The 24,756-nt window shown below is 38.9% G+C and overlaps 2 protein-coding genes and 2 long non-coding RNA genes across 22 annotated transcripts in view; 1 reads left to right on the top strand and 3 right to left on the bottom strand.

The window, feature by feature from the left end:
* The window catches only part of LOC129437205 (protein NLRC3-like), a 578,808-nt gene that overhangs the window by 154,390 nt on the left and 399,662 nt on the right, over positions 1-24,756 (bottom strand). The gene's annotated exons all lie outside the window — the stretch shown is intronic.
* On the top strand, positions 8,904-10,408 carry LOC141361476 (uncharacterized). Its single transcript, XR_012367586.1, has 2 exons — positions 8,904-9,149; positions 9,602-10,408. It is a non-coding gene; the product is annotated as an uncharacterized lncRNA (long non-coding RNA).
* On the bottom strand, positions 12,256-20,661 carry LOC129421839 (uncharacterized). Of its 18 annotated transcripts, XR_012367531.1 has the most exons (7): positions 20,358-20,658; positions 19,422-20,271; positions 18,912-19,050; positions 17,872-17,976; positions 17,376-17,482; positions 12,578-12,638; positions 12,261-12,465 (listed from the first exon to the last, which is right to left on the bottom strand). XR_012367531.1 is itself a non-coding variant. In XM_073862778.1 (6 exons), exons 3-6 carry the CDS (start codon positions 19,002-19,004, stop codon positions 12,380-12,382), a joined length of 345 nt encoding a protein of 114 aa, XP_073718879.1. In that variant the 5' UTR covers positions 19,005-19,050; positions 19,422-20,271; positions 20,358-20,660; the 3' UTR covers positions 12,256-12,379. The 18 variants fall into 18 exon arrangements, 5 of the variants coding, with proteins under 5 accessions (XP_073718879.1, XP_073718877.1, XP_073718878.1 ...); XM_073862778.1 differs by lacking the exon at positions 17,376-17,482 and having other exon boundaries at positions 12,256-12,465; positions 20,358-20,660; XM_073862776.1 differs by having other exon boundaries at positions 12,268-12,638; positions 17,376-17,463; positions 20,358-20,660.
* LOC141361455 (uncharacterized) lies at positions 12,661-14,094 on the bottom strand. 2 transcript variants are annotated; one of them, XR_012367536.1, is made up of 4 exons: positions 13,509-14,094; positions 13,333-13,414; positions 13,106-13,246; positions 12,661-12,910 (listed from the first exon to the last, which is right to left on the bottom strand). It is a non-coding gene; the product is annotated as an uncharacterized lncRNA (long non-coding RNA). The 2 variants fall into 2 exon arrangements; XR_012367535.1 differs by having other exon boundaries at positions 12,661-13,246.

The following is a 24,756-nucleotide window of genomic DNA, read 5'->3' as shown; positions in this document are numbered from 1 at the left end:
TGTGAGATAAGAATAAAACCAGTTTAAAGGTGAACCAGTGATTCCAATGGATTCCAGTATGTGCAAAAGTATTGGATGTGAAATGGTGTAGAATGCTGCGCTAAGGTCAAGCAGGATAAGTATTGTTAAAAGACCAGCATCAGCAGCCAGTAATAAGTCATTTGAAATCTTGACAAGTGCAGTTTCAACACTGTGAAGAGCACGAAACCCTAATTGAAACTGCTCATACAAGTTATTAGAAGACAAATGTTCCTGGAGCTGTAGGGCAACAATTTTTTCCAAAATTTTCGACATAAATGGTAGATTGGATATAGGTCGAAAGTTATCAAAGGTGCCCTTCCTCTGGCGTTTTTATTGTTTTAGACTGTTGGCTGAGGTCTACTCATGACGTTTTCATGGTTTTTACATCCAAAAACATCAAAAGCAATAAGTAATAGGCTATTTTGTACCTGATTTTGAGGCTGGTTAGAGAAATTATCTGTTTTAATGGGCGGGCTGCATTGACGACTTGGAAGTAAACGTCCTTTGCTATGATTGGACAATAGTTTTTCGTTCAAACTAACTTTCAATTTAATCTCATGTGTAATCGGTTTAATGTTAAGTGAGTGTCTTAAGACACAGTGTCTTTCTTACACACGCATATTTTATCATAAACCCTTTTGACACACACACGCCTGTCTTTTATCGTAAACCCATGCACAAAAACACACACACACAAACACACACACACACACACACGTCTTTTACATAAACCCCTTCGACGCGTGTGTAACGAATGCACAAACACACACATGTGTTTTTTATAACATTCAATGGCCGCAACTGATAGTAACACGTAGTACTAAAGTGTTTTACTCACACAAACACGCGTGTTTTTTATCATAAACCCTTTCAAAGCATGTGCACCATGAATTCGCGTCCCTTGGAAGAGAAAACACCGGCCACCACAGTGACACATAGTACTAAAGCGTTTTATTCCCACAAACACGCGTGTCTTTTATCATAAACCCTTTCAAAGAGTATGTAGCATGAATTTGCGTCCCTCGGAAGAGAAAACACCGGCCACCACAGTGACACATAGTACTAAAGCGTTTTACTCACATAAGCTGCGCCACCATTAACATTACGTCCGGATCCAATATTGATAGAGGAGCATTGTTTTTTAATCGCAGTCTCTCTTCAAATCCAGCGTTCTTCTGAACACCCAAACATGTAGCAACTGTTATGATTCCCTCGTTTAATAGAAATGATGTCTCGACGAAAAACAATGGCCCGAATACGGTACGGTTAACGTTTAGCCATCCTTGCAGTAACACACTGATAAGCTTTTCTAACTGACCTGATTTCTCCGCTTATTTCTTTTCAGTGGCTAGAGCTGACAGAGGAGGTGGAAGTTAATTTTCACATTCACGACACAACACAAACACATACCTAACACATATCAAAAAATACAAGTAAAAACGGTTTTATGCGGAAGGGCCTCTTCAAAATTCTTTGTGTCTGTCCCAGGTTTCTTAAGAGTAGGTGATATAACAGCAGTTTTAAGTGCTGCAGGGACAGTACCAGAAAGAAGAGATGAATGAATAATATTAGTAATTAATGAGGAAAGAGACGATAAACCATCTTTAACCAATTTAGTCTGTAACGGGTCCAGTTGGCATGTGATGGGTTTAGATTTTTGTACAATGGAACAGATTTCCTCAACTGTTGGGATTTTAAAAACAGAAAATGATGATACGGGGAATGGCACAAAGCTAGAATGAACTTTGCTACAATCAGGGTTTGGTGGAGCCAATTGCTGGTGGATGTGTTCAATTTTCTTACTAAAAAAGAGCATAAATGCTTCAAACAAATCTGTAGAGTCTATGTGCCCAGCAGAAGAAACAGGTGGCTTTAAAATGGTATTAACAACAGAAAAAAGAGTTTTTTGATTTCCTGAACTAGATCCAATTAAGCCTGCATAGTATTCAGATTTAGCTATGGAAAGTGCAGACTTATAGACTTGCATGTGTTCAGCATACAACTCTTTATGAACTTGAAGTCCAGTCTTAGAACACAACCGCTCTAATCGACGACTCTTGACCTTTAGTTGGCGAAGTTCCGATGTAAACCAGGGTGCAGAGTTGACAAACGAAACATTCCTGGTTTTCAGAGGGGCACAAGTGTCAAGTATCATTTGAAGATTGTCATTGTAATATTGGATTAGTTCATCAGGATTACACAGAGGGTCTTTGTGGGAAAGTGTGGACAAACTTTCCCTAAAAGTTGAGGAATCAATGTTCTTAATATTTCGAAATGTAATAGTACGACTCAGATTAGGCTTAAAAACAGATAAAAAAACATTAAAGGACACCAGCAAATGGTCAGACAGTGATAAATCAGAAGTAGCGCATTTTCCAGGAATCACATCTGAACAGCAGACCAAGTCAAGAGTATGACCTTTTGAATGAGCCGGAACGTTAATAAATTGATGTAGACCAAAACTCTCCAGACATGATAAAAACTCTCTAGAACATGAATTTTCTGTGTTATCCACATGAATATTAAAATCACCAACCAACACCACGTTTGGAGACAATGAACAAAGAGAAGTTAAAAATGTTGAAAATTCCTGCAGGAATACAGAATTTGCCAAAACCATTGAGTTGTAAAGCAACAGATTCAAAGGAAGTATACTCAGTTTCAGGAAGAGTTGTTACTTTCCATTTTTCTTTATACAGTACTGCAAGCCCCCCGCCCCGGCCGATAGTACGTGGTTTACAAATAAAAGCATATCCCAGAGGGACAGAATTATTCAGATGGTAGAAATCATCACTTCTTTGCCAAGTCTCAGTAAGACAGAGAAAATCGAACTTACGATCAAGCAGCAGATCATTCACAAAAGGACCTTTATTAGAGATTGATCTAATATTCCATAGTCCAAATGAAAGATCGTTCTTACCATTGGTAGAAGCAATCTTCTTAGTTGGCTTGACCAAAACACTGTGATCAATAGTCCGTGCATTTTTCCTTGGTCGACGAGGGTTAGTTGAACAGATAGAACTCTTCTAGACGTATTAGTAATACGCTCGCTTATAATGTTGAGTCATAGCCGCAGCAAATTTAGCTGCTTGTACTATCGCGTGTTGTGCTATCTGGCGCTTTTCACTGCTTCTATTAATGTAAAGTTGCTTTGAAACAATTAACTATTGTGAAAAGCGCTATATAAATAAAATTGAATTGAATTGAAATTGAATTGTTTGTCATATTGAATTTGTCATTACTTCAAAATTTTTACAATTTTGTGAATGTAATGTAATAACAGAGGTTAGTCATGATCTTTTCATTGACATTGTGTTAATATAAAGACTGTTAGTTCAATCTAAGTGCTTGCACAGATGTGGTTGTGTGTTAACAGTTTATGTGTCACAGGTCTCTGAATGAATCGATTATATTTCATCTACCTCTTGACAGATGTTTTCTACAATCATTTAAATAACTTCTTAAAACTTTAACAAAATATATAGTTGTATAAAAATGTCAAACTATAATCAAATGATTCAGAGATATTTTATACCTGCTATGAGGTTTTGTATCTTTATTCTTAAACTCTAGTGGTTGATTCATAGATACATCACTCTTCATAGACACACAACTGAACTCTGGATCTGATCTCTTCTGATGATCTGAACTATAACACACAACAGATTTAATACTTTTAAATTACTTTACTAATATTTTTTTTCAATAATTGTGATAAAAATAAGACTTAAGTATTTTTCTATAATATAAATGTTACTTAAAGGCGGAGTCCACGATGTTTGAAAGCCAATGTTGATATTTGAAATCACCTAAACCAGGAGTGGGAAACCCTGGGTCCTGAAGGGCCACTGTCCTGCAGAGTTTAGTTCCAACCCTAATCAAACACACCTGAATTTCATTTCCATGTAATCCTGAAGACTTTAATTTGATTTTTCAGGTGTGTTTAATTAGGGTTGGAACTAAACTCTGCAGGACAGTGGCCCTCCAGGACCAGGGATCCCCACCCCTTACCTAAACAAACACGCCCCTACCCCAATAGAATCTGGGGGGTATTGCACAAAAGTAGAATTAAGAAAGCCAGGATAACAGAAAAGGCCCAGCTTAATCAGCCCATCCTGGCTAAGTCTGTTGCACGATTGCTAAGCCAGGATGAGAACGTGCAGCTATCTCAAGCCAGGTGTAGCTAGCTAGGATAAGTGCACGTTCACAGAATTCTTAAACAGACCACGGGATCGATCACAGAATCACTGATGCAAAAATTGATAAAACTCATAAAAATTCATCATGAAACTGCAAACACTTAACTACTACTATGTGTATCTACAGTATTTGATGCAAAAAAGTGTGCATTATCTTAAAAAAGCTATTTATTTCCTATAACAATTTATATTTGGTGAAACTAAACAAAAATCATAGAATTATTATAAGATTTATGTACAGGATTTGACCATATGAAGAATTTTTTAAGGAAAATATTAGGAAAAGGCAACAATAAAAATGCCACTGCTAAAAAGCAAACATGCTAAAAAGCCCTCAATATGGGATCCTTCAGTGCATACAAGTGGATTTCAACCCCACCCCCAAACTAAAGCTTCCAAAAATACTACATTTACTGTGAGCTTCATAAAGTTTTCAAACAGTTGTGTTCATTGACATGCTATAAAACACTGAATAGTATATTCTGGATTGTTGGTGAATAGCCACCATGTTCAAACAAGGCTGGTTTGGACTGGAATATTGGGAAGTAAGATGGTAAGTCCCTTGAGGGGGCCAAAAGGACATCTGGAAGATATGTAGAGTACCTTAATCAATTTACTTTCATGCAGGATACTTCACTATTGCATGCTCCAAAAAAAGCAACACTGACTATTTTATTATATGGGCTGAAATAAGAAAAAAATTAAGGTACAGTATAAATACTATCCTCTGACCTCTCTGTGGAGCATCATTATATGAAAGATGTGTGAGGTGACAGCACAATAATTCATATTCAGACATAAACTCTGGGATGCAATACTAGCATCTTCAAGTGAAATAAAGACAGAAACTATAGACTTACAAGTTTAATAAATGGGAGAGTTAAAGTCATGTCAAAAATATGCTCATATATTATTATGTAACCTGTGTTAAATACATTATTTGATTTACAATGTGTTTTTAATTATGTGTCCATGCAGCAGATTTGACAGATATCTGTTTTGTGGATCATTTTAACACACTGAATTTTGATAAAGTGCATTTTGCATAATAATTTGGAAAAGCATAATTTGCATATTTTTTAAGTAATAAAGTATCTTTTGACATTTTAAATATGTCAAATTATGTATTTAATTAGAATAACATGCACACTGTCATATAACTATTAAGATTAAAATACAATTTTTAAACTTACTAACTTTATTTAAAAAAATAGCATGTGCATAATAATTTGGACCATCCATCACAATTTTAACATTAAAGAAGTCTTGTATATCTGGCACAGGGGTGGGTGCAGTCCACTGCATCCAATGACAACAGAGAAAGCTGTAACACAAAATAATGCATGTTCTACTACCCTAATGTAACACTTTATGGACTAATCTGTTTATGTTACTTGCAATCTTGTGGAAGTGATTTCAGTGCTAGACTGACATTTCTTCACCTGAGAATCTGTAACTCTCAGTCAGATATTTCTCGTGCCTTAATGCTAGTCTACATATGAACTTAATTAAAACCGCCTTTCAACTTCATCTGCCATTTCTTATTTCAACAACTGTATTAATAAATATATTCATCAAACCCCTGACAGCAGTCTTCATAATAACACTAAAATAACAGTATGCATACTTGAATAAATTACAGTATATAGTATTTTAATGCATGACCACAAAGTGACTAAAACACATGAATATCTAGTATTGACAGCAGAACTAGCCGATTAATCTGAAATGGTATAGTCTGCTATACCATGCTGCAGATGTTTTATGAGTCTGTGGTGTTTAGCATCATTTTTATGCAGTGGTCTGTTGGGGAATTGGTATGAAGGTGGTGGACAGAAATAAACTGGACAAATTAATAAGAGGGGCTGGCTCTGTACATGGTATAGAGCTGGACTCTGTTCATGTTGTGGCTGAAAGAAGAATACTGTCAAAACTAAATTAAATTCTGAGCAATCCCTTTCACCCACTACATAGGATGCTGGCCGACCAGAGAAGTCCTAACCCTAACTGAGCATTTTAGAAGATCCTTTATACCTGTGGTCATTAGCATTTATACCTTTTCTTTGTAAGTTCTAGGACAATTCATTTAATTCAATTAATTTTTGTAAATTTCTTATCTATTAATTTTTAAATCATTGATGGGCATATAATTATGTTTTTATTTCTTTTCTTTTTTCATTTCTTTCTTTTCTATAATTTTAACATGAAAGCAATGTCCCCCCGGAATTAATAAAGTTCTTTGAATTGAATTAATCACTAGGATTAATCTTAGCCTGGTGTCTGGAGCAGGCTAGCTGCAAAGAGTAAATCTCCATAGTAACTTCATCAAGATTAATTTGGCCTCCCTTCATGCAACCGAGTCAGGGCTAAATTCAGCCAGGATAACTGGATCCCAGCTTAATCCCTTATCTTGCTTTTGTGCAATACCCCTCTGGACCTTCTGTTGATAGACCCGCCCCACACATACGCAACCCGGCAAGGATGTTGGTTAGTAGACACGCTCCTTACTTCTGATTGGCTATAAGTGTGTTTTGGTAGTCGGCCCGTCTCCTTTTCCAAAGCGTTTTTCAAACATCGTGGACTCCGCCTTTAATAAAGGGGCGGTTTCCCAGACAGGGATTAGACTGGTCCTAGACTAAAATAAATGGAAGAACTAATAAAATCTCTGTTTAACATATCTTAAAATACATCAGTGCCCTGTGTTTTGCCTCAAAATGGACACAAATAATGTTTTTAGTAAGGCATGTTTGTTAAAACTTATATTTCCTAATTAAACTAAGACCTAGTCCTAGTTTAAGATAATCCCTGTCCGGGAAACCACCCCAAAGTGTTTATATAAAGTACCTGCATCCTGGAGAAAAATCTTCATGTGTTGATGTTTGTGTTTGATCCATGATGGAGCTGCAGAGGTGAATCTGATCAATCTGATCTCCACAACTGATACTGAATGAAAATAACATTCATACACAAAATAAACTTAAAATCAAAGTTAATAAACAGATATTATAATTAATATAAATAAATCCTGAGTGTTTAAAAAAAAACAACTGCGTCATCAACACAACTACACAACATTACCTCACATTAACACAATATTAACACAAATTAAGAATTATGTTAAGAAAACATTCAATAAATAACGCTAATATTTAGATAAGAAACAAATATAAATAAATAAATCTTCAAAGAAACGGAATGATGAAGTAAAAAGTGTCTGATCTCACCTGAACAACAATGTAAAAGACTGAGCTTATAGCAAGAAACATGAAAGATCAGTCAGTAAAAATCTGAGTTATTCCTCAATATTCATCTTTAAACTCTTCCTGAAATACAAATGAAAACATTAATATTGTGTTTTTAATAATGAGTGTCATTTTAATTTCTTTTTATTTAAAAACACTGCATCTTTTTGTTATTTTGACCATTTTGTTTACATTTCTAACATTATTGAAACATAGCATAAATAATGATTTTACTTAAACACAAATCTATAAACAGTAAATTCATAAAACTGAAAATAATGTTGGAGTCTCTTAATGTTTTCCACGACTGTAAATATTGATGGATCAACTTGTTGACAGTAATTTTAAGGTAAGAAATTATTGAATTAAAAGAGTGAATATGTCCTTTAAAGAAACTATGAATGAGGAAGTGAAAAGCGTCTCATCTCACCTGAACACACCTGAACACTCGCTGTCACAATCTGACTGGATTCACTTTCTCAAAATACTACAACTTTTACATCAACTACACACACAAAAATACATGTAAAGCTGTTTATACATGTTATATTAATCACTTTGATCATCGATATGTTAAGAAATCAACTCTACCTGTTTAAAATGGCGGAAGATAAACACGAAACAATTTACTTTCACTTTCATCTGTGACGTCACTATTTAAGTGTTTGAGGTGTTTCTCCCTCTGCTGACAGTAAACAAACATTAAACATCTGATTACAAATAATTTAACAGATTTAATTTATAAACGAGACTTAATCATTAATGTGAGTCAATGTTTACATTCACTGCATGAAACAAAGAGCACATCAGCATTAACAATAATTCAACTCAAATCAAAATTACTCCTCTTTTGTTTAACTAATGTAAGCCTAATAAAGTCATATGAGTTTAATATAATGTAGACTAAGTGATAATTTATTATTTGTGTGAACTAAATTTACATTCATGTATTTATCATAGTGTGAACTTTATCAAGTGTTTGGTTAAATAAACACAGCGAGGTCTTAAAAAACACACACTTTTAGTTTGAAAGATTAATTGTAGATAAAATATAATTGTGCTAACATAAACATTTAATTGATTAAAAAGACAAAATATCAAGATAATTATCAGACATTAAACATTAAAAGATGTAAAGAAAACTCCGCCTCCACTGCCACCTACAGGACATTTGTGTTATTACAGCAGGGTGTCATAGACAATAGAAACATTATTCATAGTTTCTTTATTTTCTCCACTGAAATCTAAAGTGTGTGTTGAATGTGCAGATGAATGAAATGTATAAGATAACTGATGGTGCTGTTCTCAGATCAGATGCAGGGACACTGAGAAACATCAGCACCAGCACATCCGGCCTGTATCAGTGCACTGCGTCAAACATCATAAGAGCACCTGTGTCCTTAACCTGCAGGTTGTAGCCACTGATCTATTCACTTTATTTTTCACGACAACAAGGGCGGCGCCATTTCGCTCATTTTGTCAACGTTCTTCCGGCCGCATAGACGATGAGCAGCTGAGGCAGTGACTGAATGCGACACGTTAAAGCTTAAAAAGCTCACCCGAGCGCCTTTATGTTTCTTTCTTACCAATTTTAAGCCAACTGAGTAATACCCTTATCCAAAGGTTCGTCTACGATGTTCCGGTAACTTTAAACCACGCCGGGTGTTGAAAAGGTGGCCAGTTTCAGGTAAGCTATCTAACTTTGTGCTCGTTCGCCTAAAGTTAGATTTGTGAAGTCCGTTCTACAAATACACTTAAGATCAGTAACGTTAGTTTATAAAATGCAACTATTTGAATGGTTTTAATTGTCCACCTATATTTTTATATTTACGATAGTACAACGAGATATTATAGTACATTGCATTCTTACAGTAGCCCACGTGATTCCTACAAGTTGCTGAGATTTCAGATGCTAGAATGTCAGTTCATTTCTCATTCAGATATTGACCTATTAAACAACGTATTATTTAACACTGAAGTTAAAGGTTGTGTGTATATTGTTACTGTCTCTTTTTAATGCATCTCTCTCTTACACACTGTTCTGTTTAAGTATGGGTGCCATTTATATATTAATTCTCATGATGCAAGTTTATTTTAAATACTGACATAAAAATGTTTATGGTTATATTGTTTTCACAGATGCATTGATGTGTAGTGATGCAGTGGACAACTGTGAGGATGGATGATACAATCAACATGTTCCTAAACTGTGATGCAGAAACACAATGGGAGGATCCATCCGTCTCTGACCACAACTACACTTTAAAATCACAACTCAACCTGAAGCAACCTACATCTGATATGGGAAAACAATGGTGCGGTTTCCCGGACAGGGCTTATCCTGGTCCCAGGCTAAAATGCATATTTGAGCTACAATAATTTAAAAACACCTTTTACTGACATACCTCAACATATATGAGTGCCATTGTTTTGTCACAAGATGCGCACCAGTCTTGTTTTTTTGTAGGGTTTGTTTGTAAAAACTAAAATGTCCTAATATAATTAAATCCTAGTCCTGTAAACCCTGTCCGAGAAACTGCTTCAATGTGTTGAGCTGGCACAAATGTACAAATCTCTACTGAGAAACAACCATCTTTGGTTCAGCTTTACACAGGGTTGATATTGCATCCATTACACAGTCGCCAAGCACTTTACCAGTACATACACCAACAGCTTCCAGATAAACACTTGGGATCAGCTCCTGATGACTCCGATAAAGCTGTGTCTTAATTTATTGCAGGGTGGTCTTGCTTTACCTGTTGTAAAGTTACATTAAACCTTCATATGTGATCAGATGTCATGCAGTGATATTAAACATTTACAGTGTGATCAGATGTTGTGCATTTATATTAAACCTTTACAATGTGATCAGATGTTGTGCAATTATATTAAACCTTTACAATGTGATCAGATGTTGTGCATTTATATTAAACCTTTACAATGTGATCAGCTGTTACATGTCATGCAGTTATATTAAACATTTACTATGTGATCAGATGTAACCTCCCATGCAGTTATATAAACCTTTACAGTGTGATCATATATTATCTGTAAGGAATTTCTTAAACCATATGTGAGCTTTGTAGATTCCACTTAAAAGGATTTAAGTCTCCTGATTTGAAGGAATAAGTGTTGGCAAGTTTGCAAATGAATTCTATCATGGTACCACATACAAACGAAATAGTTATTGGACTGGCTAAGGTGCACATTTGCTATAAAAAAAGACGAAATCACTGTGTAAATATTGGTAGACATACTTTTAATAATTTTCAATGTTGCTCCATCAACTCCTGACAGGACGAGGTAATTAAATATGCCAGGTTACTTGCCGCGGCCGCTTCATATCGTCTAACCACGAGACGATTGATGGGACAATATAAGACTATCCGAGCGTCGTATGAAGTTTTAACCGTGCTCCTAATTTAAAACATTTACAGCAGTAGCGATATTTGTCATTTGGCTAAAGTTATAGTGAACTACAAACAATCTTCTAACCACCAAACTAACCACCGAATGCACTGTGCCATATTAGCAGCGGAAGTCGGTTGACAAAATGCGGAAGAGCGAAGAATTAAAAAGGGGCGTGGCGGAATAAGGTGAATATAAATGACTGGATTGCGCATGACGTCACACTTGTGAAGCCACCGCGCCGCCATGTTGGTATACCCAAACGTTCTATTAAACCAATGGACGTTATCAGATTTTAATGATAAAACATCACTTTACTCGTCTTCGTTTTTATATGTGAAGTTACCCTGTACATTATTACAACAAAAACGTCCAAAGCATGTAAATAGTTATTTACTGAAAGTTGTACATTTTGCGTTTTAATCAGTTATTTCTTTATTACAGTATCAGATCAGCAGACAGACCGCAGCATATTTAGTATTAAGGACATTAAACGTGCTCATTCTGAAATCTAAATACATAATGATGCTTTGTACCGTATGTGCATGCAATAATTTGCTAGTTTTGTAATTATGTTATCTAAACTTACAAGTTACCTGAACTTATTTAGAGAAATAACGCTGACCGTCACAGAATGTCAAACAAAACTTTATTTATACCCGTGTCATTAACAAATGCAACAGACACACTCACCTTAACGGTTTTTTATAAATCCATTATCCTGCCCGATTAAAACATAAACATTGCAAATAACACCAGAATTAACAAATAATTAACGTACACATATCCTAAAAATTAACCTTGTGTAACTGATACGCTGTAAAGGGGGTAAATTTTGATTATGATTTTGAATGGAAGTCAATGACGCTCTCTGCCGGTTGGGTATACCCAGAGTCGTATAATAACAGAGTTACGAAACGCTTTGATCTCGCCGCCGTGCGGTCACGTGATTCATGTAACGTTCTGCAGTTCCAAACCAAGCAGGGCTGTCAATCTGTTTGCATAGGTTTTCAGCTATTTTAGGTAAATATTAGCTTGTAATGTGAATTGATCACTATAGTTACTATGTTTATAACGTTTTTTACTAGGGAGTGATGGAAAGTACAGTAAATCAGTTAATACAGATAAACAGTTAATGGTGACCCAACTGTGGTTATCTATACCAACTACAGCAACACAGTTTATCTTTTATTTTTGTAGCAAAAATATGGCTATATAAATGGCTATCAATCTGCTAAAACCATAATTCCTACACTTTTACTATATGTAACCGAGTGGCACTCTTACATCCGACTACGCCACCGGGCTTAGCCCCGGAAATCGTTAGACACAGAACCTCAGGTTCAATAATCAATAAATACAAGAACAGAGACGTGACCTTCAAGTTCAACAATTTTATTGTTTATCATAAATAAAATTTCACTAAGATAGATCAGGATTTTCCTACTTTATTCACAATCATTTAAAAATAAACATTCAATTTAAAAGGGGTACATGTCAGTTCAAATATTAAAATATAACCCACCAGTTATAGTTCCAGGTTAACCAGGCCTGCGCGAAGGAGAAAAGGGCATCAAGGGACAGGAACCCACCGCCTCGAGCACACACACGTGATGCAAATCACACGTTTAAATAAAAGTGCAGTGAACAATGCAAATAATTCTACACACTAAACTCAACATCCATGCAGTGCAGGACACCTCATACCACAGGCAGTGGGGAAAACCCAGATGACCCCAAAGAGAAAGAACTCCACGCAGGCTGGCTCCTAAAACACAGAAAAATTGATTAAATTCTCCCCGAGTCACAGGGCTTGAGGTCTTGGCGGTTGGTACAATACATACAAAACAAAATCAAAATAATAAATTAATGGAATGAGTGATTTCCAAAACAATCAATGTATAATAATAAATTAAGAGAATGAGTAATTTCCAAAACAATCAATGTAAAATCAACTCAAATAACACAATTTAATCCTAAGCAAAACAGCAGGGCCTAAGAATCAGAGGTCCATGTGTACAAAGTTCCACAATGGAAAATCTGTTAAACAAAACAGAAAAGCAAACCACATTTAATCAATTACATTAACATTAAATATAAATTACCATAAAATAAAAACAATCATAATATCAAACCCACAATATCATACACATACATTTCCATAATCAATTCATTAAACCACACAATGTTATCATGAATTACTATACTCGACCTACCCCTTTAACCTACACATACCTCTACGGTAATCCGCAAGTGGAATGAAAGCTCTGCACCTAAATCGCGTCCCACTCAAGTCAGTCAAAATGCTACGTAATGCAGCTGGTTGTTTGCACTTAGCCACAGCCCACAAGCTCGTTCAAATTGGAAGCTAACTTCCTGCAATTTACACAACATAGAGCAGGTAAAGACCCAAAATAACCATACAGCCATTTATAGCCTTAAAACCAATGCCATACTCCTACCTTGCTTCAGGATCATAACACCGAAATATGACATCCGTGCCTTGCACTTAACAGCTCATGCGCTCGCACAGCAGCTCCCGTTCTGCAATTAATGCAACAAACTACATAAAGACTAAACGTCTCTGTACAGCGTTGGTGTATAGCTTACAGCGTTAATCGGAATATCGTGTTCCTACCTCACTAGGGCGCTTCAGGATCACAAACACCGACCGGAAGAAACAGAACAGTCAACACAGCAGGAAGTGACGCACCCTGACAGCCTTTACGCTATTTATAGACAACACGGAACACGTATACCCCGCCCCATCATTATCACTCGGTCACAATTCACCCCCTCCCTCTGTGTCGACGTCCCGTCGGCACACTTAAAGGCGGAAAAATGCTTAGAACTACACCCAGGGCCTAAAAACAACTGTGACCCTTTCACTATGACCAAGGACAGATGTCACAGCCCCATTTGCACCACTCCCCACAGCCCTAGGCAAGTGATGAGGGTTAGAATGTCTCCCTGCGGTTTCTCTTGCTGTCCGACGTGGAAGATCTTCTCCATTGCTCGACGCCTCAGCCTCAACAGACGGTGGCACATGTATCACCTGCTCTGGCACCTCCTGCCCATCATCCAAATGCAATCGACCAGCTACAGACTCTGTACGGCCAGGAGAAGGAACCACAGGAACAGATACTGTAACGGGTGTAGCTTCTAGCAGTGGAACATAAATCCATTGTCCATCTTCCATTTCTTCTTCAAGCTCAATATTCACAGGTGGCAGTGTCTCAGGTCCCACGCATGACGACAGGGGCAAAGACGAATCCTCAGGCACAGGCTTCAACATAGTACGATGTACCCTTTTCACCATGGTGCGTTTATCTAGGGGAGCGATCAAATACACTGCTCCTCCTTCTGCAGGTGCCTGAATTACCTTGTACTTGGTCGGGCTCCAGACATCTTGTATTTTATTTCTACCTCGATTACTATGGTCTTTTCGATAGACTAACTTTCCTTCTTTCAAGTGATGGCTATACCCCTTCTGGTCATGTCTCTCCTTCCTCAACTGGGCCGCCGCCTGAATCTTCTCCCGAGCCCCATCAAATGCCACTTGCAAACGTTCTCGATGTTCCTCCATCCAATCCACTACAGTCCCAGCTGTTGGCGGTGGCACTCTTCCAAGAAGAAAATCAACTGGTAAATTAGGCTCTTGGCCAAACATTAGAAAATGTGGACATTCTCCTGTTGTCTGATGTATGGTGGTGTTATAAGAGACCAACAGTTGGGGCAGATAATTAGTCCAGTCAGCTTTTGCAGATCTTGGAAGTGTACAAAGGAGGCTATGCAAGGTTCGGTTAAAGCGCTCACATTGGCCGTTACCTTGAGGATGATAGGGTGTTGTACGAGTCTTCTGTATCCCATACAACTCGCAAAGTTGTTGTATCAATGCACCCTCGAAGCTTCGACCCTGGTCTGAATGAATTCGGGCCGGGACTCCAAAGCGACAAAACCACTCCTTCACCAAGACGTTTGCGACTGTAGAGGCCCGTTGATCGTAGGTTGGGACTGCCTGTGTAAACTTGGAGAAAACGTCAGTCATTATTAATACTTGTTCCTTGCCATCTCTTGAACGCTCCAGGAAGGTAAAGTCAATCGCCAGGATTTGATTTGGTCTTGCAGCAATTAAATGTCCCATTGGTGCCCGAACCGGGGGTTGTGCTGGTTTAGCCAAAATGCAACGTTCACATTCCTCACACCACTTCTTAACTGCTTTATACATCCCAGGCCAGTAACATCTTGAGCGCACAAGCTCAGTTGTTCTCTCAATGCCTTGATGGCCATGCCCTTGATGCAATTGTTGTAACACCTCTTCTTGTAATAATTCTGGCAATACTAGTTGTAACACTTCTTCTCCTCCATCGGGACGGAAGGTCTTACGGTACAGGACTTTATCTCGCTCCACCAGACGGTCCCACTGTCTCAGCAATTCTAGTACAAACTTACTCAATGCTTGCCGTTCCATGTGACTTGGCCTCCGTTTGTGTCGCCAAAAATAAAGAAAAGCACCAATTACAGGGTCACTTTGTTGAAGCTCAGCAAGATTGTCCATGGAATAAGCTGGCAAAACAGACATCTCAGACTGGTGAGCAATGACTAATCTCTGACCTATTGCCTGTTCCAACTGTACGGGCACTAAAGTTCCTGGGAGAACATTATCAACAAGGGAGAACTCCTCTGGGGCATGTTGTCTTGATAATGAGTCTGCGTTTCCATTTGTCCGTCCAGGGCGATAACGAATAGTATAATCAAATGCTTCCAACTCCGCTGCCCACCGTAGCTCTGTTGCCCCAAGTTTTGCGGTGCTTAAATGACTCAAAGGGTTGTTATCTGTCCATACAATACACTTGTGGCCTAATAAATATTCTCGGAACTTCTCCGCCATTGCCCATTTCAGAGCGAGGAACTCTAGCTTCATAGAACTATAGTTTGGCATCCTCTTCTCAGTCCGACTTAATGTTCTACTTGCATAGGCAAGAGGCCTCACTTTCCCTTCCTGCTCTTGTGACAATACTGCTCCCAGCCCATTCTGACAGGCATCTACTTCCAAAATGAAGGGTAGTGAAAAATTAGCATAGGCCAGCACAGGAGTATTAGTCAGACACCCCTTCAAATCTTGAAAACTTTTTTCACAGGCCAGAGTCCAAACACTGCTCACAGATCTCCGCGCGTTCTTTTTGTCCTTACTTCCACCCAGTTCTCCAATCAGATGGTACAAAGGGGCTGCAATCACTGAAAAGTCTTTGACAAACCGTCTGTAATAGCTAGCGAATCCCAAAAAAGATCTTAATGTCGTTACATCTGTCGGTCGAGGCCAATTAGATACAGCAGCAATCTTCTCCGGGTCAGTAGAGACCCCCTTGTTAGATATCACGTGCCCCAAGTATTTTACCTCCGTCTTGAAGAAACAGCACTTCTCCAATTTCACCTTAAGACCTTCTTGATGCAGCCGACCCAGAACTTTGTCCAATCATTCCAAATGTTGATCCATTGAGCCAGGGAATACAATCACATCATCTAGGTAAAGTAGCAAAGTTTGAAAATGCTGGGACCCGAACATGCGCTCCATGAGCCTCTGAAATGTACTCGGTGCATTGGAAAGCCCAAAGGGCATACGGTTGAATTCGAAGAGTCCAAAGGGTGTACAAAAAGCAGTCTTGCATTTATCCTTTTCCTCGACAGGCACCTGATTGTAGCCACTTGCTAAGTCTAATGTTGAGAACCACCGGGCTCCTGAAAGGGCATCCAGGGACTCCTCGATTCGAGGGAGAGGGAAAGCATCTTTTCGGGTCTTGCGATTAAGCTGACGATAATCCACACATAGTCGCAAAGCACCATCTTTCTTCTTCACTAGAACTATGGGGGATGCATAGGGGCTGCAACTCTCCCTTATTACCTGACTTTCTAAGAGTTGATTTATGTGTGCCTTTACAGAGTCATATTCAGCAGGTGGAATGCGCCTATACCTTTGCCGTACCGGCACCTCATCGGTTAAGGGGATCTCGTGACTAATAAGGGTAGTGCAGCCTAAATCTCCCTTCATGGGTCGCAAACACTGACTGATACTTTGTCAATAGGGCCGTGACCTTACTCTGCTCTAACTCCGATAGCGTTGACAAGTCAAGTGACTGTATCAGCTGCTGTACTCTGCCAATCTGCCCTTCTTGCATACCCACCATAGCCTGAACACCCCCCACCCTCGCTGAAAATGGAACTTCCTCAACTCCAGCAGGTAAACTAACTATCTGAGCTTGCTTCAAAGTCCCTAAAGTACAGCGCAAAGGAAGGCGAGCATCTATACTACTGACGTTAATTACAGGAATGTAAGCAGTGCCCTTAACCACCTGTACAACAGCAGGAACTACTAATACCCCAGCAGGAAGCACAACATCAGAAAATGGCTCAAAAACAACAGTTTGAAGATGATCATTTAGGTGTTGAGAGCAGGTAGCTGCCACTAACTTCATGGCACCATTTGGTAAGTGAACAGAGTACCTACCCCTAACTCTTGCAATCCCGGTGTGGGGCCTAACCGATGAAGAGGTATCATGACAAAACTGGAGGGCCTGTTGCCACACCTTGGGAGCCTGCTGGACACATGGTAGGCTGAAAAGAGAGTCACCATGCTGACTAAACAGCAAATCATAACACTCACTAATAATATTCATTCCCAACACACCTGGCATATTTGTTTTCGCCTGCAAGTCAGGGGTGTCTTTTACTATAAGGATCCCCTTATTTGGTATAACTTTCCCTAAAACCTCTACATTTACTTCAGCATAACCCAAGTAAGGTATATCCAACCCATTAGCAGCTTTGAGTTGTAACCAATTACATGAATGAAGTTGTTCATTAAAATGTTGGAAAAAAAAACTCTCTGCTACCGTGGACACCATTGATCCAGTATCCAATAGACATGATACCCTGACCCCGCCCATAAGCACGCTAACTGATGGGCATGACCCTACTAATTTAGACGCATTGAGGCAGCTTACCTCATTAAGATTACTTGAGTCAGAGCTGCCCCCTCCAGAACCGTGACTCAGCGACTCAGAGGGAGCTAGTTTTCCGACAGCTGCTGATGGGATCCTATTCTCTGTCTGAAATGAGACTGCGTCTGGGGTTCAACACGTTCATTTTCACAATGGCTAGCAAAATGGCCAGGCTGTTGACAACGCCTACAAACAACTTGATTACGATACATAGTGGGTCGCTTAGGAGGATTCTGCAAGCGGGAAAGCTGTTCCCCCAGCTGATTTAGTTGTTCCTGTTGTCGTTTTAACAGTTCTTTTATTTCAGCAATTTCTGCCGAATAGTTACCTGCATTAGAGGAAATTGATGTGGTAGATACCTGCGTGGCACACAACGAGGGCACGGAATAACTTCGTGACCGCCCTTCTACCGCCATACCTTCCCGCTCCCATCGAATAGCCTCTTTACGAATATCCAAAAGTGTATAATTTGGATGAGCTCGAACAACTTGTTTTAATGCCCTGCGAAGGGCTGGATCAACCACATGTTCGACAAACTGATCCCTCAACAATATATCAGAGTTAGATACTGTATCTGGTGCGCTTTCCAGCACATCGTTCATAAGACTAAACAACGCATGAGAATACTCCTGTAGCGACTCACCATCAAGTTGTTTACGGGAAAAGAATTTTTCTTGTAATGCAACATAAGATTGGGGGCATCCATACACCTCTTGAAGAATAGAAAGGATCATATCTGGGTCTTCCCTTTCTGCCCTGGGCCTATATTTAATTTCATTCTTAGCCTCCCCTTCCAAGTGATCATAAATGAAGTAAGCCTGATCCACAGGTGTAAAACCCCGGGCCCGCACACTGGCGCGGACCTCGTCTACCCATTCGGCTATTCCGATTCCCACAGTACCTCTAAAGACAGGACATTTTCTTTCCCTGGGCACATACACCAACCGGTCATGGAACCCATTAGACTGGGCTGAGGACCTGGGAATATCAGACAAAACAGGAGGAGTAGATTCAGTTCTTATAGGAGCAATTTGAGCCCCTACCAGACGTCGATTATCAGTTCTTAGCTGCTGCACCAAGTCCCGCAACTCTTGCATCTCTGCCTCCATGGCGGGTAAATCAGCTCCTTCCGTCATCCTTGCCAGAAGTGATCTCAACCACTAATAGGCCACTGCTGTTTTGCTAAAGAAAAAAAAACAAGAAAAAAACACAACAACCGCCAGATATAATCACGTTACACTTGGAAGTCACGTCTCGTTTTACACAAGCTCAATCCTGCCGACTACGCCACATGTAACCGAGTGGCACTCTTACATCCGACTACGCCACCGGGCTTATCCCCGGAAATCGTTAGACTCAGAACCTCAGGTTCAGTAATCAATAAATACAAGAACAGAGACGTGACCTTCAAGTTCAACAAGTTTATTGTTTATCAGTAATAAAATTTCACTAAAATAGATCAGGATTTTCCCAGTTTATTCACAATAATTTAAAAATAAACATTCAATTTAAAAAGGGGTAAATGTCAGTTCAAATATTAAAATATAACCCACCAGTTATAGTTCCAGGTTAACCAGGCCTGCGCGAAGGAGAAAAGGGCATCAAGGGACAGGAACCCACCGCCTCGAGCACACACACGTGATGCAAATCACACGGTTAAATAGAAGTGCAGTGAACAATACAAATAATTCTACACACTAAACTCAACATCCATGCAGTGCAGGACACCTCATACCACAGGCAGTGGGGAAAACCCAGATGACCCCAAAGAGAAAGAACTCCACGCAGGCTGGCTCCTAAAACACAGAAAAGTTGATTAAATTCTCCCCGAGTCACAGTGCTTGAGGTTTTGGCGGTTGGTACAATACATACAAAACAAAATCAAAATAATAAATTAATGAAATGATTGGTTTCCAAAACAATCAATGTATAATAATAAATTAATAGAATTAGTAGTTTCCAAAACAATCAATATATAATCAACTCAAATAACACAATTTAATCCTAAGCAAAACAGCAGGGCCTAAGAATCAGAGGTCCATGTGTACAAAGTTCCACAATGGAAAATCTGTTAAACAAAACAGAAAAACAAACCACATTTAATCAATTACATTAACATTAAATATAAATTACCATAAAATCAAAACAATCATAATATCAAACCCACAATATCATACACATACATTTCCATAATCAATTCATTAAACCACACAATGTTATCATGAATTACTATACTCGACCTACCCCTTTAACCTACACATACCTCTACGGTAATCCGCAAGTGGAATGAAAGCTCTGCGCCTAAATCGCGTCCCACTCAAGTCAGTCAAAATGCTATGTAATGCAGCTCGTTGTTTGCACTTAGCCACAGCCCACAAGCTCTTTAAATTGGAAGCTAACTTCCTGCAATTTACACAACATAGAGCAGGTAAAGACCCAAAATAACCATACAGCCATTTATAGCCTTAAAACCAATGCCATACTCCTACCTTGCTTCAGGATCATAACACTGAAATATGACATCCGTGCCTTGCACTTAACAGCTCATGCGCTCGCACAGCAGCTCCCGTTCTGCAATTAATGCAACAAACTACATAAAGACTAAACGTCTCTATACAGACGCTTACAGCGTTAATCCGAATATCGTGTTCCTACCTCACTATGGCGCTTCAGGATCATAAACACCGACCGGCAGAAACAGAAAAGTAAACACAGCAGGAAGTGACGCACCCTGACAGCCTTTACGCTATTTATAGACAACACGGAACACGTATACCCCGCCCCATCATTATCACTCGGTCACATATATTATAATCACAAAAAAGATCGCCAACGCAGTTATTTGTAACAGTGAAGCATAACAGAAACACACTAAATTCATATTTAATTGTATTTATAGTACACATTAAATGTTAATATAATTATACATGATTTTCGAGGATACATCACTCGTACCAAACACAATGAAACACATAGCAGCATTGTGAAGCAGTGTGACTTTCTTATAAGGCATTTAGCTTGTCGCTGTTGCCCCCTAGTGTTACTCGTAATATATAAAAAAGATCAGTATAAAGTAGATGGCCACCAGTAATAAAATATTAAACTATTAAATCTATATTTTTCACACATTATACACAACTCATTAAAATATAACATTTTTACTAGTTATTTTTAACGATAACCATTACCTACAGCAGAGTTCATAAAATATCACTGTTGACTATATTCATAAAATGTCTGAAAAGGTAAAGAGAAACGGTCATTTCATCGATTTACCAGCAGGTGTCATTGAAATGAATGGGCTTCAGTGCTGCGTTAGGAACTATGCGTCACTACATGACACGCTGTTACTTCCGCATTCCATTCTTACAATGGACGTCTATGTGAGTGTCGTAACTCTCTTATTATATGACTCTGGGTATACCAAGATGGCGGCTCGAACTCTGTGCTGGCTTCACCTCACGCAGTTACGTCAAGCGTTCTATGCGCAATCCAGTCATTTATATAGATCAGTGGTTGTAGCTAGTGGTGGGCAGAGCGAGGCTTCGTGAAACACTGAAACAGTTGAATCAATTGTGCCGTAGGTTTCGAGGCTTCGAAACATCAATCCGAAACCGCCTCCACAGTGACACCTAGCGGTCGTTTGCATGCATGTCTTTACATGAAGCAGCCTTGACAAGATTTTAGACGAGCGCTGACAAATTGTATCCCACATGTTGTTTGATTGACACACAAGTGATAGAATGGGAGAGTGGATAGTGCTCTCGACTCTCATGCGTAGATCTTAGGATCGAACCTGGGAAATGCATATGGGTTACGTCATCATAATAAAATGCTTTTTGTTGTTGTTTTAACATCTGTTTGACAAATACATGAGCTTTTAGGCTCACAATTGCCGATAACTATAGGCTATTCGGGTCTATTTAATAAAAAAAAATGGAATAGAGATATACCAAATAAATAATAAGACATTCATAAAATATATCAAGCCATAATATGCCACATTGTTTACAAATAAAGATCTTTATTAAAATATATAAATTGTTCTGTGTTGATAAACTCAACCAGCTTCTTTTTTACATATAATTTCTCCAGCCTTTGAAAACATTCTCACACAAGGGATGACATGCATTTTTTGTAAGTAGCCTAAGTTTTACATACCTATGAGGAAAAATTACTTCTTTTCAGTAATTTATAGTATTTGATCTTGCCAAAAACGCATCTAAGAGGTATTGTCAGATTTGTTTCCTACCCTGTCAGTTTAAGATTCGACGCAGATTCGACAGGTACGCCACCTTTCGAAATACTTGTGAAATGCACCGCTTGGTGTTTCGAATCACTATATCACGTGACATGGGTGTTTCGAATCACATTTCGGAGCAGTGTTTCGAAACATTACGCTTCGGGATCTCGACACAAGCTGTGTCCCAATTCAGGGGCTGCGACCTTCTAAGGACGTATTTTAAGACCGATTGCGTCACAGTAGCGCGACTTCAGGCTGGTAAGGCCGTCCCAATTCGAAGGATGCTTAGAATGAAGCCTCAAAATGCGTCCTCATTTCTCCGCGCTGTTAAGGATAGAACGAAGGGATCCTTAACAGCCGAGGATATCCCAAGATTCATTGCGCGCCTGCAACGGCGGCTGGATATTCTAAAATAAACAATTAAAACCTTTATTAAATAAAAGTGTGTATTTATCAAAAAAAGTTTGTCACTGTTTTAGTGTTATAAGTTATGTTTTGTGTTAATATTATTATTTTTATGATGCATATATTTCTAAGATTGATTAATTAAATTTAATATACTGTTGAATAGTTTAATCTACATCAACGTGTCATATTTTCTAAACTAAATTAATATTTTTCTGATTTCATATTTATTTTAATAAGTCAGAAACGTTTCCGCTATGTCCTGCTGACAGGCGCAGCAGGTGACGGCAATTATGGGTCGCCCGAAGGTTAGACCGTCTCATTTCAGTTCTCTTCGCGGATTTCTGAGGCTGCCACCTTGAAAGACCGAGTGCTCATATTTAAGGTCGCATGCTTAGAAGGTCGCAGCCCCTGAATTGGGACACAGCTACAGTGTCGAAACGTCAGTTTTGCGGGAGCCATCCCTAGTTGTAGCACGTAAGTGTGTAAGGAGAGACATTAGCACTGCGTCCGAAACAGCCTACTACTTACTATATAGTACGCGAAAAGCAGTAGGCGAGGCGAGTAGTATGTCCGAATACATAGTATTCGAAAAACAGTATGCGAAAAGTACCCGGATGACCTACTACTTCCGGTTAAATTTTGCAGTGTGCATACGATGGACGCTTCACTATCCCATGATGCCCCGGGAGAGGAGTTATCCAACGAAGAAGACGAGGCATGCGGTTGTTTTCGCGCTGAAATGACATGACGTGATGACGACGTATGTCACGTGATGTAGCAACATGGCGCTTGTAGTACGTCCGAATCTCATTCATACTACCAGGATTCATACTATACAGTACCTACTGTTTTAACGTTAAGTTGTTTAACTATACATTATGCGGTTTCGGACGCAGCCAAAGTGTGTTCGACTTCATGCGGCGCTGCGCAGACCGATCGGCGGCTGACTTGAAGCAGTGCATTTTGGTTAGTACTTTTGTCCGACTTCAGCTGGCGCTGCAGGCACGTGACTGTGTCATATGGTTTTTAAGTACCGCAAGAGCGTTTCGAGATCAGCCGGCTAGCTCAGCCGGTGCAGCTTCTCCAGAGCGGCTGCCCGGAGTTGTGATGACGTAACAGCTTTACTTGATTGGTCGCCTCATTGATGACAACGATCACGTGCGTTTCAAGTTTAATCCAACCTTTAGTTTCACTAATAAACATTATACATTCATGTTTTAAAACAGGAAAAAACACTTTAATACCCTAAAATATGTTATATTGTGTCGTGTAATAAAATAAAAATGAAAATAACAAACTCTATTGGTATTTTAATAATATAGGCTTGTTTCCCGTTATTTTCGGGTATACAGTTTAAGCAGCAATTAAAATATTCGATATGAAATGTTTCTGGTTGCAACTTTTTATTAAAAGGTTTGTTTTTATCAAATTCAGCATCTAATTCACTTCATTTGCGATTATAAACAAGGAAACACGGCGCACACGTCACTACGGCAAGCAGCAGGTGTCCGGCTTGACAGCTCCGTCTTCAGTTCCTCCCTCGACCAGTGTTGCCAGATAGAGTTGATGGTTTCCAGCCCAAAAGTGTTCCAAACCCGCCCAAACGCACAAAAAAAACGCCCAAAATATTTAAATCAACATTTTGGTTTAATTTGATTAGCATTTAGTTATTTTAACTTACACAATTAATGCAACATACTATAGCTAGCGACACCAGAACAGAACCACACTAGCAAAATGACATAACTTGTTCACAACAGCTACATTATGCTCCCTCGCCCACATGCACAATGCACTTTTACAGCGTATATTTAAGTGTTTTATGATTATTCAAATACCCAATTCGTTAATAACGTTTTTTATCTATTTATATTATTATTAATAATGTATTTTTACTCTTGATAAATAGGTGTGCGTGAGAGAGAGAGATCGTAAATAGGCTTACCTTAAGCAGTAAATGCAGAACAATAATAATAGGCTGTTGTGCGTTAACTTGCAAGGAAGCTGAAGAACACTGTGAACATCTGAACTTTTCAGAACTATGTACAGTCTGGCTGAAGTTCATGGTTCCACAATTGACTAAATGACAGCCGAACATTTGGTTCTGTTCACCTGAAATGCTCCGATAATTCATCCACGGCTCAAACACGTGTAATTGATGTCCGTTTCTCACTCCAGCTGCAGCCTGCGGAGGTCGCGTATGCAGGGTGCATACGTCATCAAGCCTGGTTTATTTG

Source organism: Misgurnus anguillicaudatus, chromosome 24, assembly GCF_027580225.2.
Source record: "Misgurnus anguillicaudatus chromosome 24, ASM2758022v2, whole genome shotgun sequence".
NCBI lineage: Eukaryota > Metazoa > Chordata > Actinopteri > Cypriniformes > Cobitidae > Misgurnus > Misgurnus anguillicaudatus.
This window is presented reverse-complemented; position numbering and strand designations above follow the sequence as displayed.